General features: G+C 34.2%; 1 protein-coding gene across 15 annotated transcripts in view; it reads left to right on the forward strand.

The window, feature by feature from the left end:
* The first annotated feature begins 1,662 nt into the window (after positions 1-1,662).
* Positions 1,663-12,234, forward strand: part of LOC111415128 (disintegrin and metalloproteinase domain-containing protein mind-meld) — a 259,766-nt gene continuing 249,194 nt past the window's right edge. For 10 of the 15 annotated variants that reach the window (XM_023046664.2, XM_023046661.2, XM_023046665.2 and 7 more), the window contains exon 1: positions 1,664-1,921. In XM_023046664.2, coding sequence (XP_022902432.2) covers positions 1,822-1,921 — 100 coding nt within the window. In that variant the 5' untranslated portion in view covers positions 1,664-1,821. Of the gene's footprint in view, positions 1,922-12,234 lie in introns of all 15 variants that reach the window. The other 5 variants (XM_023046660.2, XM_023046654.2, XM_023046662.2 and 2 more) reach the window with 1 other exon arrangement.

Genomic DNA, 12,234 nt, shown 5'->3' on the forward strand with positions numbered 1-12,234 from the left:
TAAAAAGCCCTTTTGTAAACATAGTTTAGTCTAGTGTTGGTTCTAGTTTTGCACTAGAATTAACACAAGACCTAGAACTAGAATAAATTCGGGTTTAGCAATCTTGAGAGATGTGCGGTTAAGCCCGAATGTTTCTAATTCTAGGTCTAATAATGTTAGTTCTAGAGACAGTGGTAAGTAGCGCTAGTTAGCATAAGACATCACTATGTTGTATATTTTTATTGAACTAAAATTCTAGGATAAGACCTAGAACTAGAATAATTCGGGTTTCGTTTAATTCGTCTTGAGAGACGTGCGACTAAATCTACTATATTTCGACTTAGTATTAAAATAATATAGACTTCTGGGGTGTATGTAGACTTTATTGTATATTTATGAATACAATTTCTTAATAAAAACGTTAGAGAAAAAACTTGTTTAGAGATGTAGCTGCGATTTCAAATCGGATATCGGAACCGTTCAAATTCGAAAACATCATCATTGTGTTCAAGCTGAACTTTCCTCAAACTTTAAATTGAACGAATTTCAATATACTATGTATTCGAATGGACTTGTAACGCATTGAAAAGATGTTTTTCGCATATCGCAACGTTTCGTATTCGATGAATTCCTGACCTTCCCGGTGTCAAAGAGCGCGGATACATGTAAAACACCTTTGTGATATTCACGAAGCGCTTACATTTTTACGAAGCTTTCATCGGAAATTTTTATATCCCCTGCGCTTATTACATTCCCGCACGCAGCGGAAGGAATCGATATTGATGCCTTTGAAATATCGACAAAAGAACGTACCTGTATTTTTCTTCGAATAAGGGTAGCGAAATATATTAAAAGGAATTTTATTAAAATGAACCTAATAATTTCATATCAGTTAACTGAAAATGCGAAAAAGTTTTTTTTATAAACGAAATATTCGTGCATGTTTAAATTCTGTTTAGTTAGAATTGATTGTGAGTGGTTCTGAGATTAAGTAGGTTACTTATTTGGCCTAGTGCTGTTAATGTACGGCAGCATTTCTAGAGCAGGCAAGGGTGGAATTCTCAATGTAGGTGAAACAGCGGGTCCTCTCGAAAGCGCTGTGGGTGTTAAACAGAGGAAACTAGGCAAAGAGCTGTGCGGATCGGCCGTTCGATCTGACTGGGTGTAACTCGTCCTGCTCCTGCTCCTGATGCGGCTGCTGCCTGGCCCCCCACCCTGCTCAATCTCTCCTCTCTGCAGGAACGTATTTAGGAACCCCGCAATTTTCGAGAAAATTGAAACATTTAAAATTATCTAATCGGATTTTAAAATTAATATTAAATTAGATTCTAATATTTATGCACAATTCATATTTGCTTTTTTTAGCATGTCAAAATAGTATTAGTAGCAGAATAAGAGGATAACAAGGTGTAAAACGGCTTATACAAATTAATAATGTAAAATGTAAAGGTTTATAAGATATACATCCGGCTCCTTCGCCATTTTTAAGATTAAGCAAACTTAAAATTTTTGTATTGATATTAAAGTACGGGTCTGGTGGATAGGTTTGGTGGTGACGACGGCATCGGAGAGCGCTTGTAGAGGGTTAGGGTGGGAGCGTCGCGACGCGCGGCGTCGTCCGCGCCGAATCGCGGGGACCTCGTCAGCAGCTCGTCCGGAGCGAAGCGTCGCACGGACACACCGCGATGAGGCTATCGGTGCTGCACAACGCTGGTGGTGCGCGACGTACTGTTGTGGTGCTCTGCGTAGTACGGTGCTCGGCCCTTTGCTGAACGCTGAACGAGAGAGGACGGACAACAACTCCGAACTATGGCTGTGCAACATGCGGTTTCCAGGTAAAACATGTTGTGGATACGCTGCTGTGGACGGGGCGTCGCGGTGCTCGTCGCCGGCCTGGCGTTGCTCTTCACTGCCGGCCTTGCTGAAGCGGCTTCCAAGAGAGGTAGGTCTAAATCAGCGGCTTTTCAAAAATTTCCCGGATAACGTTCAGTATTTACGCGTTAATACTCGAAAACCTGAGATCGAAGTTAGCCGCGTGTGCATGGTGATGTTGATGACGCGCGAGTGAGCTGGTGCGTATGAGAGTGCGATTGTGTGAGACCATCGAGGCGAGAGAGTGCCGTCCGTGTTCGTCGGATTTGCTGAAAACACATTTCGCTGAAATGTTAAGCTGAAACCGTAACGCAGCCACCGTGAACCAGGTCCGCTCTACACATCTCTATGTTTTCCTCTCTCCGTTTTTATGCTTCAATTCGTCAAGCATTATTGACACACTTTTTTTTATACACACTTTATATTCGAATATATCATTAATTTAGTTGGATTTTTTAATTAACAGCAATTATGTGTTATGAGTTGTTTTAAATTATTTTAAATTCATAGTTCACTTTAGTGAATAATTAGTTGCAAATTCACTAAATAACCCCTAATACGATTATGATCTGTAAAAATGTTAGAATGAATATTAAGAACATGTTCAATACTGATATGAACTTAAAAAGATATAGAGACTATATATTTATAATATTTTATACAGAATAGAAATTTTGAAATTTCTAATCTTTTAACAACAACTACAAAAATGCTCTTTCTTGATATGTGAGATATTTTTTTTGCAAATTACTACAACAATAATTAAACTTTCCTTGTATTACTATCTGTTTTTTTTTTATTAACGTAGTAATTTGAATCGTGCATATAAGACGAAAAAGAACACGAACTGATAATACTTTTGTCTTATATTAATTTATTCGATTGTCTTTAATTTTAGGTATTGATCTCATTCATTGACATTAAATTTTGAACTCACAATTTAATGCTCTGATGTTGTGATAATCTTGATAAATGTTAGATTTCAATTCTTGGAGATGATTCAATTTCATTAATTTCGAATGGGATTTCAAATCCGTCGGGGTCACTTAAGAGTTGTGTGATATTAGTATCATTAATATACGTGAAATATAATTCTTTTGTAGGTTTTAATAAATTGTATCAATCCACTGAGTGTTCCCAGAAAATAACACCATATCGTGACGGGTGGACAAAAATACGCACGCATATCTCATGGGAGCTTGTTATTGAAAAATCAAATAAGCAGTTCACCTACATTGATATATCGCCAGTATCATTCATCTTTTGAAAGTGGTTACTTATTTGCGATCTCCACAACTGTACTAATTCTTGGAAAAAACAGTAACCTCATCTGTATCACAGTTTGCTATTACGGACGTATGTGAGGTAATGAGTTGCCTAACCTCGTTAATCTTGTATGGAATATTTGCGATATCTGGACACTTCGTTATTTTCTTGTATACGAAGTTTTTCTTTTATGTAATAAGATTAAAGATAAAACAATTAATGGGGATCTATTCTATGTGGTATTATTATATTAAATCCTTCGTGTTGACAAAGACTACGTTGTGTAAAAGTAAAGTATCATTAAAAATTAATTTGCGAACATTCAAAGGCAGAAAGAAATTTCAATTCTTTGAATTCAATGTATAAAAGTTCTACTTTTGATGAATGGGCTTTGTTTGAGTTATCGTGGAAAGTACTCCGATAAAAATCCTGGCATTTCTTTTGATCACAACAATAATAATTTCCTTAATCTTAGCCTTTCTTTCTTACGTTTTGACGATAGTTGTCAAAACCTGTATCGGTTTTCTAAGTAGTTGCTTCACTCAAGATCTATGTTTCTATTTCCCATAGCAAAACAGAAGAGATATAACAACGAAGGAGTCAGACTGTTGTAGTTAGCGTAAAGAAACAAGAAACTCATGCCACTTTGATAAATACGGCTCTCGCTTTCTTTATCCTGCAGTGAATTTCTTGTAAGTGGTTCCATTAGTCGTTGAGTGTAGTTCCTAAATTTAGTATAAGGGGTTCATATGGAACCTCTTGCTATCATACCCTGTATGACCGGTCTCAGCGAGAAAAATTTGAGAATGCAGACTTAAGTATTACCAACTTTATTTTTTTAAATGGAACACCCTGTATATTTTTACATATTTGGATTTGTCTGTTGTCAAGGTTTATAAATAACTTTACTTTTTGCAATTTGATTCGGTCGTTCTCGAGTTATTCGAATTTTTCTAGAAAAATCTGCTCCAGCAGACATTTGTTCAAAAAATCAGAAAACACTCAATTTTTGAGATATCAATTTAGGATTCAGAACATGCTTAAGCAACGTGATGGAGTATGTTTTGGTGCCGAGTACTGCGGTCTAGAACGTTTGATCACTTTACTATGGCACGTTAACTTTTCAAAATTTGGAAGTACCATAACTTCATTTTTTTAAATGGCACCCCCCATATTTTATTTTTTAGTCGTCTTCGGTGTCTCATTCTACATCTTTTATATCCCATATGGCCCATACCTAATATTAATAGTTTGGGAGATAATTAGGGTTTTTTGAAAAATGCACACATATCATATGGATATTTAGCCTAGTGTGCCATGAAAAACAAGCCTTCTCAATGAGTTCTTGTCAAAGACTCACTTGTTTACGTCACTTGATGCATGTGAGCTAATAATTATCTGTTATGTCCCTTAATATTAGTACTGAAACGAGTTAAAATCGATAACAATAACGAAAGTAATTTTACACAAATCAAGAAATTCTTAATTTATTTTTTTTGCATGAAAAGCACGACAAAGTTCGTAGTATGATTCCCAGATCTTCTTTGGCAGCTCGAATTGAGGTGTTGGGACTGGGCTCGAAATAAGCCAAGGTATTCACCTCTTCCGTTGCATTATCTACTACATTTTTTGGTCAGTTTAACACGTGATTAATTCGTCCAAAATGCAAAAAATTTGCTTCTATTCCTCTAAATTTACCTTTTGTCATCGGAGATAAATGTGGATAATTTTCATTAAACATTCTGCAAGTTCTACTAAGAACTTTGTCGCACTTTTCGTGCACAAAAAATAAATTATGGATTTCTTCATTTGTATAAACATTATTTACGTTATTAATATCCATTTTAACTGGTTTTAGACTCACAAGCATCAAACAACCTAAATTAGACTTTGACGTTTATCAATAAGTCATTAAACATTTGTTTTCCATGGCACACTAGGTTAATATCCATATGATATGTGAGCATTTTTCAAAAAACCCTAATTATTTCTCAAACTATTAATGTTAGGCATAGGACTTATGGAATATAAAAGATGTAAAATGAGTCGCCGAAGACGACTAAGTAATAAAATATGTTGGGTGCCATTTAAAAAAATGAAGTTATGGTGCTTCCAAATTTCGAAAAGTTAACGTATCATAGTAAAGTGACCAAACGTTCTAGATAGCCGTTCTCGGCACCAAAACATACTCCATCATGTTGTTTAAGCATGTTCTGAATCCTAAATTGATATCTCAAAAATTGAGTGTTCTATGACTTTTTGAACAAATGTCCGCTGGAGCAAATTTTTCTAGAAAAATTCGAATAACTCGAGAATTGCTGGTTCAAATTGCAAAAAGTAAAGTTATTTATAAACCTTCAAAACAGACAAATCCAAATATGTAAAAATATACAGGGTGTTCCATTTAAAAAAATAAAGTAGGTGGCGACTTCCGGTATAACCGGAAGTGCTAGAAATCTGAAAATATTTTAGATGAAGAGAACGTAATTGATAATACTTAAGTCTGCATTCTCAAATTTTTTGTTTGGCCAGAACCCCAGAAACGTCTAATGACCGGTCTCGCTGAGACACCCTGTATATTTCGTTTTATCGACATTTCAGTTCAACAAACTTCTCTGTTCTTGGTGACTCGAATTTCTTACTCTGCTTCTCACAACTTTAGTTCTCAGTCTTCTCTGGTCATAAAATTGGAAAGTGCGAAGGTCTTGTGAATTCTTTTTCGTAGTGGTGGTTGCTTTGTCTAATCCGTAAATTGTTAATGTTCTGCCAAGACTTCGTTTGTTGAAGTCTCGAAATACAATGATTTCCAGAAATGTTAGTAATATGAAACGGAGTTCCAACACATAATCTTATTAATTACGCTTTAATTACAATCGAAAAATGTTTCTGGGAGCTAAAGTGGGTTGGAATTAGAACCCACTTTGTGTTGTACTGCCTTTGTGTTTTAGCGTTGTCCTGCTTTTATTACAGACAGGTATGTGTAAATATCGATTATTTATTAGCGTCACTACCCATGCAATAATCATATTGGTAAAGAATATCCTTTATATTTCCTGCCAATATATCATCTCATCAACTTTTTCTTTAATTAATAAATCTGGAGCAGTTTAATTAAATCCATTTAATTAATTAATTGGCAAACAGTTTCAAACATTTGTCTATTGTAGTTATTCAGTGAAGCTTAAATAACACGGTATGTTGATATTGCGAATAGATGTTATTTAAGAGTACATAATGCAACCGCAGTGTACCAGTCTGTAACCAAATTTGCCGCAATAATTTACTGGTAATGTTATGCATAAATACGCGGACCCGAAGTCATGAATGCTAATAGTCAATCCGCGTTAAATTCTGGCCGCATATCGGCCATCCAGTTCGTCTAAACACTAACGAGCGCCGGCGCTCTGCGTTTTCCCAAGAGTAATCGCGTATGCTAAACGCATAAGTCGTGACCGCAAAAAATTGATGGCGAAATCTGGTTGGGGCGCATTGCAGCAATTAATCAAGCCAATTAATAATAAATAAAATGCCCCGGATAACGTTAAATCAAGCCCATGTGACCTGCATATTATACAGGTTGATTTGCATTTTAATATTTTGAGAAAAAAAAACCGGTTAAAACGTGCCTCGTATTTTCCTATGATAATTTAAATAAAACACATTTCCATCAAAACATTGAATTTTTCATCAGAAAATTTACAATTGTGTAGATAATAATTTGGACTCATAAACCACTTACCCACAAATGAAGTTATTAAACATTCATTACGTTTGGAAAAAGTTAAATTGAATTAATCTCTTCATTTAATAGAATTAATAATAAACAGATCTGTTGAGTTGAACTCAAAAAGTGACCGCAGCAAATTATTTGTCCAAACGCTGTGGATGGTTTGGTCCATTAATATTTTAATTAGAGTGCTATAAATGTTCCATAGGCTTGTTTTTTAATGGCCAGATTGTCTACAAACAACAGTGGTCATCCAGAAGCCGCGTTTTGTACCGATATCCGCCGTGGACGCGCAATAAATATTTTGTATCCGGAATAATTCCAATAATGTCCGGCGCTGTTGTTGGTTTAATAATAAATAATACCACATATTAATCGACCCTGTTTCCCACATTGTTGTGAATTTGTACACCAGCGACTTTAGGGCGTTATTGTGTGCGACGGACAATGAAGTGGAGTGAGCGATAATGTGCTAATTTTAACCGGAAATGATTTATGGAAAAATTAAATTCATCGTACGATTTATTTTATTTTATGAAAAATTTACATAAATACTTCATCATAACTAAATATCGTGTTACCAGATAAACCATCCAACATAATTTATAAAATATATAAAAAATATCTTTTTAAAAAAAGTTGGCATCACATATATTTACACGATTAAATTTCAGTTATTTCAACAACAACTGTTGATTCAAACCCGGTAATAAAAAATTGCACATATCAATATCAGCAAGAACGTTAATTTATTAAAAATTAATTTATCACATCACCGAAAACCGTTATTTTATCGTTACGTGTCGTATCAGCAGATTCTTTTTCATTTATTAATTTATAATTCACACTTAACGGGATAAATGGCTTCTGTATAAACAGGGAAGGACGCGCTGGTGACATTATTCAAAGAGTGAAAGTGAAAAATTGTCGTATGAGAGTCTCCAAACGAGATAAAACTAATAAAAATTTGTAACGTGGCTCGCAGCTCGAGCACGTAAAGCTCTCCTGTAGGGAGGATATCATCAGTATACTAGATTGATGGAGACAGGTTTCGTGATATTACGCACACTTTTCCCCCTCTATCTTCTCTTTATGTCTTTTTTCTACTTTTTGTTACGCACTACAAAGAGATTAAGTTTTACTATAATAGAAACAAAGTAATATCTCATCAAAAACAATTTGTCAAATGCTTACTCAAACTACTTTAACAAGACTCAATTATAACCCAAAAACCAACATACGAGTTTATGTGTTACTTGATGATTGGACAGATATAATAGAAAAGTGGAGGTACTTCAAGAAGTTTCAAAAATGGGGATTAAACATTAAAAGAGGAAATAATCAGAAATTAGATATGAATTTGCGAAGAACTTCAAAGAAGACGACGATTAATTGCAGTCGAAGCTATGTTAACAGTGAATGTTGATTTCTAATGAAGACTTGTGGGAGAGAACAAACTAACGTGCTAAGGAAGTCTCATGGAGTAGTTGAGATGTCAGCGCTTGACTGGAACCCCAAGGAGCATGGAGACGAGGGCGTCCAAGAAAGACGTGGAAGAGAATTGTTGGAAGCAATGGAAGTCGTCAAACGTGCACCACTAGGAGCGACAGGAAATAAATCAATGTTATCTGGAGAAAAGTATCCAGCCGATTAGAAAAACCTATCTGACCAGACCAAAGGAAATGGATGAGTGCGCTTTCCTGCATACAAATTTTATGGCTCAAGATAGGGTTCACAAGATTTTTATCGAAATGGATCACGCGCAACATTATTCGGGTGGGTATCATGAACAAATATAAGCCTCAGCCCATCGAGATACATATACTTTACTGGAGTGCGTGCTCACGATATTCGCTTGGTCGAGAAAACGGTCCGGCTCGTCAGCATGTTCCCCCACTCTATAACGGCAAGAAATACAAATAGTACTAACTAATGGATATGATTTTGCATGAATTTATTCAATATTTACTAAATAATTCAAATAATGTTATTCAATAATGATGAAAAATACCAAATAATATATATTTAAGTTATTATAGTTTAGGAAATAAATAAAAAATACTTCAAAGCTTGTTTTTTTTTTGGATTATTTATTAGAAATATAACATAGATATATTTAAATTATACATTATTAAATAATATTAATTTAGTTAGTTTTTGGCGAACAGAAGAATTATTCTTTAGAACATTTTGTAAATTAAATTGTTTTCCATAATGATTAGCTCTTATGTTTATAAAATGTTGGGCTATTAAATGGAACAAAGTATATTCATGCGATGGTGTTCCGAATTCAACATTTATCGGATGCATGTTTGGGAAGAAAAATAATGAATGCTTATCACAAATATTTTCTTTGGCGCATTTAATAACGTTGGATTTGACATTCTTTAAATGGTGCTCTTTAAGCACCACAGCTTGGAACGATTTTTCGAGCACCTTTACAATCAAATAGACTGCATTGGATGGTAAAATTAAATTGCCTCTATTCACATGTCGCGTGAAGTTTTCTTTTGCATAATTATGGTGACTGTCATTTTTTAATATCAATAGGTCAATACAAAATTGACAATTTATATTATTTATAATATTTTTTACAATATATCCACTTATATAATGTAAAATATCCCAACCCAACCCCACCCAACATATTTCATAATTTCTTCGTCTTCTGATTGCTCATTTTCATTTTGCAAAGATCTTTTTTCAGATCTAAATTGCAGGCATTCATAATTGTCAAAAGTACAACAATTCCCAGTTTCAATCGCAATATTCTTGGTGAAAAGCAATTGTCTGAGACAATTTTTGAACTGTAAACAGTTGGGATTGTTGTTTGAACCACCTCTGGCACGAACACAACTAAAAAATAATTCAAGATGGTCCTGTGACATTTTATAAGTGAGAATATATTTTAAAGGATTCTCTTCCCTATATAATACTTTATATGCGATGTCTAAAGTACTCTGCATGTTCACAATAAATCCTATTGCAAACAGTTTCCTTCCGCTTAGAAAGATAGGAATATTGTCTAATTTTAAAGTTTTTATATAATTAGTTGTCTCTGAAAAGACGGGTTTAATAGTATTAATGTTTGAAGCACGTATTGACTTCTTGAAACCACTAGCAAAAGGATTACGAGAATTGAGAATGTCAAAAAGACGATCTATATTTCTAATAAAATGAATTGTAGCTTCGCTGTTTTGGAACTGTTGGTCCCCATTTTTCCGTAAATAGTCCATGGCATCAGCCACTCCACTACTCAAAGTCTGAGCTGCCAATTTCACTTTCATGATACTATTTCTGAAATTAACATGTCGAGAAGTTAGTTTATTAGCAAATCTCAATCCAATACTATTTTGCAAATCATTTAAGGCATTTACGAAATACCATTGCAATCTCCGTTTGCAGATTTAATAATTTTTTTATCAGCTAGAGTATTTCGGGCAAGCTTAAGCATATGACATGCATCAAACATTACATTAACTTCCAAAGAAGTACTGGTGGTAAATTTACAATTAAACCTATTACTGTTTACATCAAAATTACATCCTAAGTTTTTGAAACTTTGTACATTTGCGGGTGCACCATCACATGTAACATTCCATATTCTTATACCTATGTCATCTAATTTCCTAATTGCAGAATCTAAAAGTGTGCTCAACAAACTACTATTAATTTTATTCACAAAACAATATTAAAAAGTTTATAAAAAAAGGTATTTAATGCAATCTTTATTCACTTAAACAACACGTTAACACCTATATGTTACATACGGAACTGAAGCTTCTTGCCGTTTTTTAGTCCAAAGCACGCACTCCAGTAAATATAGTATATCTCGATGCCTCAGCCTGACATGGATCCACTAAACACTGTTTCCATGGTGTTCAGTTCAAAGAGTTCTTTATGATTTCTCATCATATCATACTCGGAGAGTATTCATTTTGGAACAGATAAAATCACCACATACTGCAAATCTCGAGTGTTGTGTCAATTTACAAAGCTCTTGATAATGCATTTAATTTATTGTTGAGAAAAAATGCGTATGCAAAAAACGTATTGATGAAATCATTGGCTCTCATAATAGTATATTAAAAAACAAGTTTCGTAAGACAGGTTTGAAATGCACGAATTCAAGTTGAAAAACGAGTGGCGAAGCCACGAGTTTTTTAATGAATGAGTGCTTTAAGTCTTATGAAACGTGTTTTTTATGCTATTTTTTGTAATTCGCGTTTTTATACTTTTTTTTAACAAAAATAAAGTAAATTTTGGCAATGTAGGGAAATAGGTATGTAACAGTTGGTAACACCGGAACACTTGAAAATAGAAACTTTGAATTGACAATTAGAAACTGTCAAAACACAAAATATATTCACCTGAAAAAAAAAGTTTGATGTACACCTCCCAAAATACGAGAAATTGCTCAGAGTCAATGTCCTCATCATTGTGGACCTTGTATTCGATGTTAAGAACGTGTTTAAACATCCATAGACAAAAATTGTCACATTGACAACTAGAAAAATTAATGACCCAATGTCACCAACTTGAACTGGTTCCATAAAATGTTACTAAAATCTCATTACAGCATCGGATGCTGTAATGAGTCTCATTACAGCACCCGTTTGAGTACTGTTATAGCTTCCATTACCGTAGCGAATTACAAAAAATAAATTAAATGTTCCTTATTCTTTCGTTTTTATATAATTTATAATTTTTAATGAAAAGGATTTATGGAGAACACTAAAATTATAAACGAAAAATGGTGGAGGTGCCTACAATCAACAAACAAAGTGTATTAAAGTACTAGTAATTGAATTTTACGAAATATCAACGACCACCAATTAGTTTTGCATGTACGCTCAACTAGAACATCAAACATAGGAGACAAATTACAGTTCGATTTCGCACGAAAATATGGCACGGTGCAAAACCCTATTAAACTGTAACGGAATTTGAACAATTAAATCCGCTCCGGTACGTTTAGTCGCCCCGTTCTCATTCCGAAAACGAAATTAAATACGCGACGAGAGAGAACTGTCATATATTGGTCATGTCTGCGGTGCTTAAACTTTTTTCATTTTACGGTGACCCTTTTCACTGCGGGTCAAATTTCAAACTTTCCAATTATCTTCTAAAATTGGCAAACTGTGATTACATTTGTTAAGAGTTCTTTCTATGGCTATAAGACGAGATGGACGATGAATATTCATAACGTGATATTAACATAACGATTTTTTTTTTGAATAATGAATTCATTTGTTAGATTTAAAAAAGTTTTTAATGAATATAATAATGTTGAGCAACAGTTTGTTGCGTGTCAGTTAATCGAGTGGAGTACGGTTTTGGTACCGCAGATACCCAACCAGTACGACCTATGCAATAAAACGGCCATTACA

This window comes from Onthophagus taurus, chromosome 2 (assembly GCF_036711975.1).
Source record: "Onthophagus taurus isolate NC chromosome 2, IU_Otau_3.0, whole genome shotgun sequence".
Classification (NCBI taxonomy): domain Eukaryota; kingdom Metazoa; phylum Arthropoda; class Insecta; order Coleoptera; family Scarabaeidae; genus Onthophagus; species Onthophagus taurus.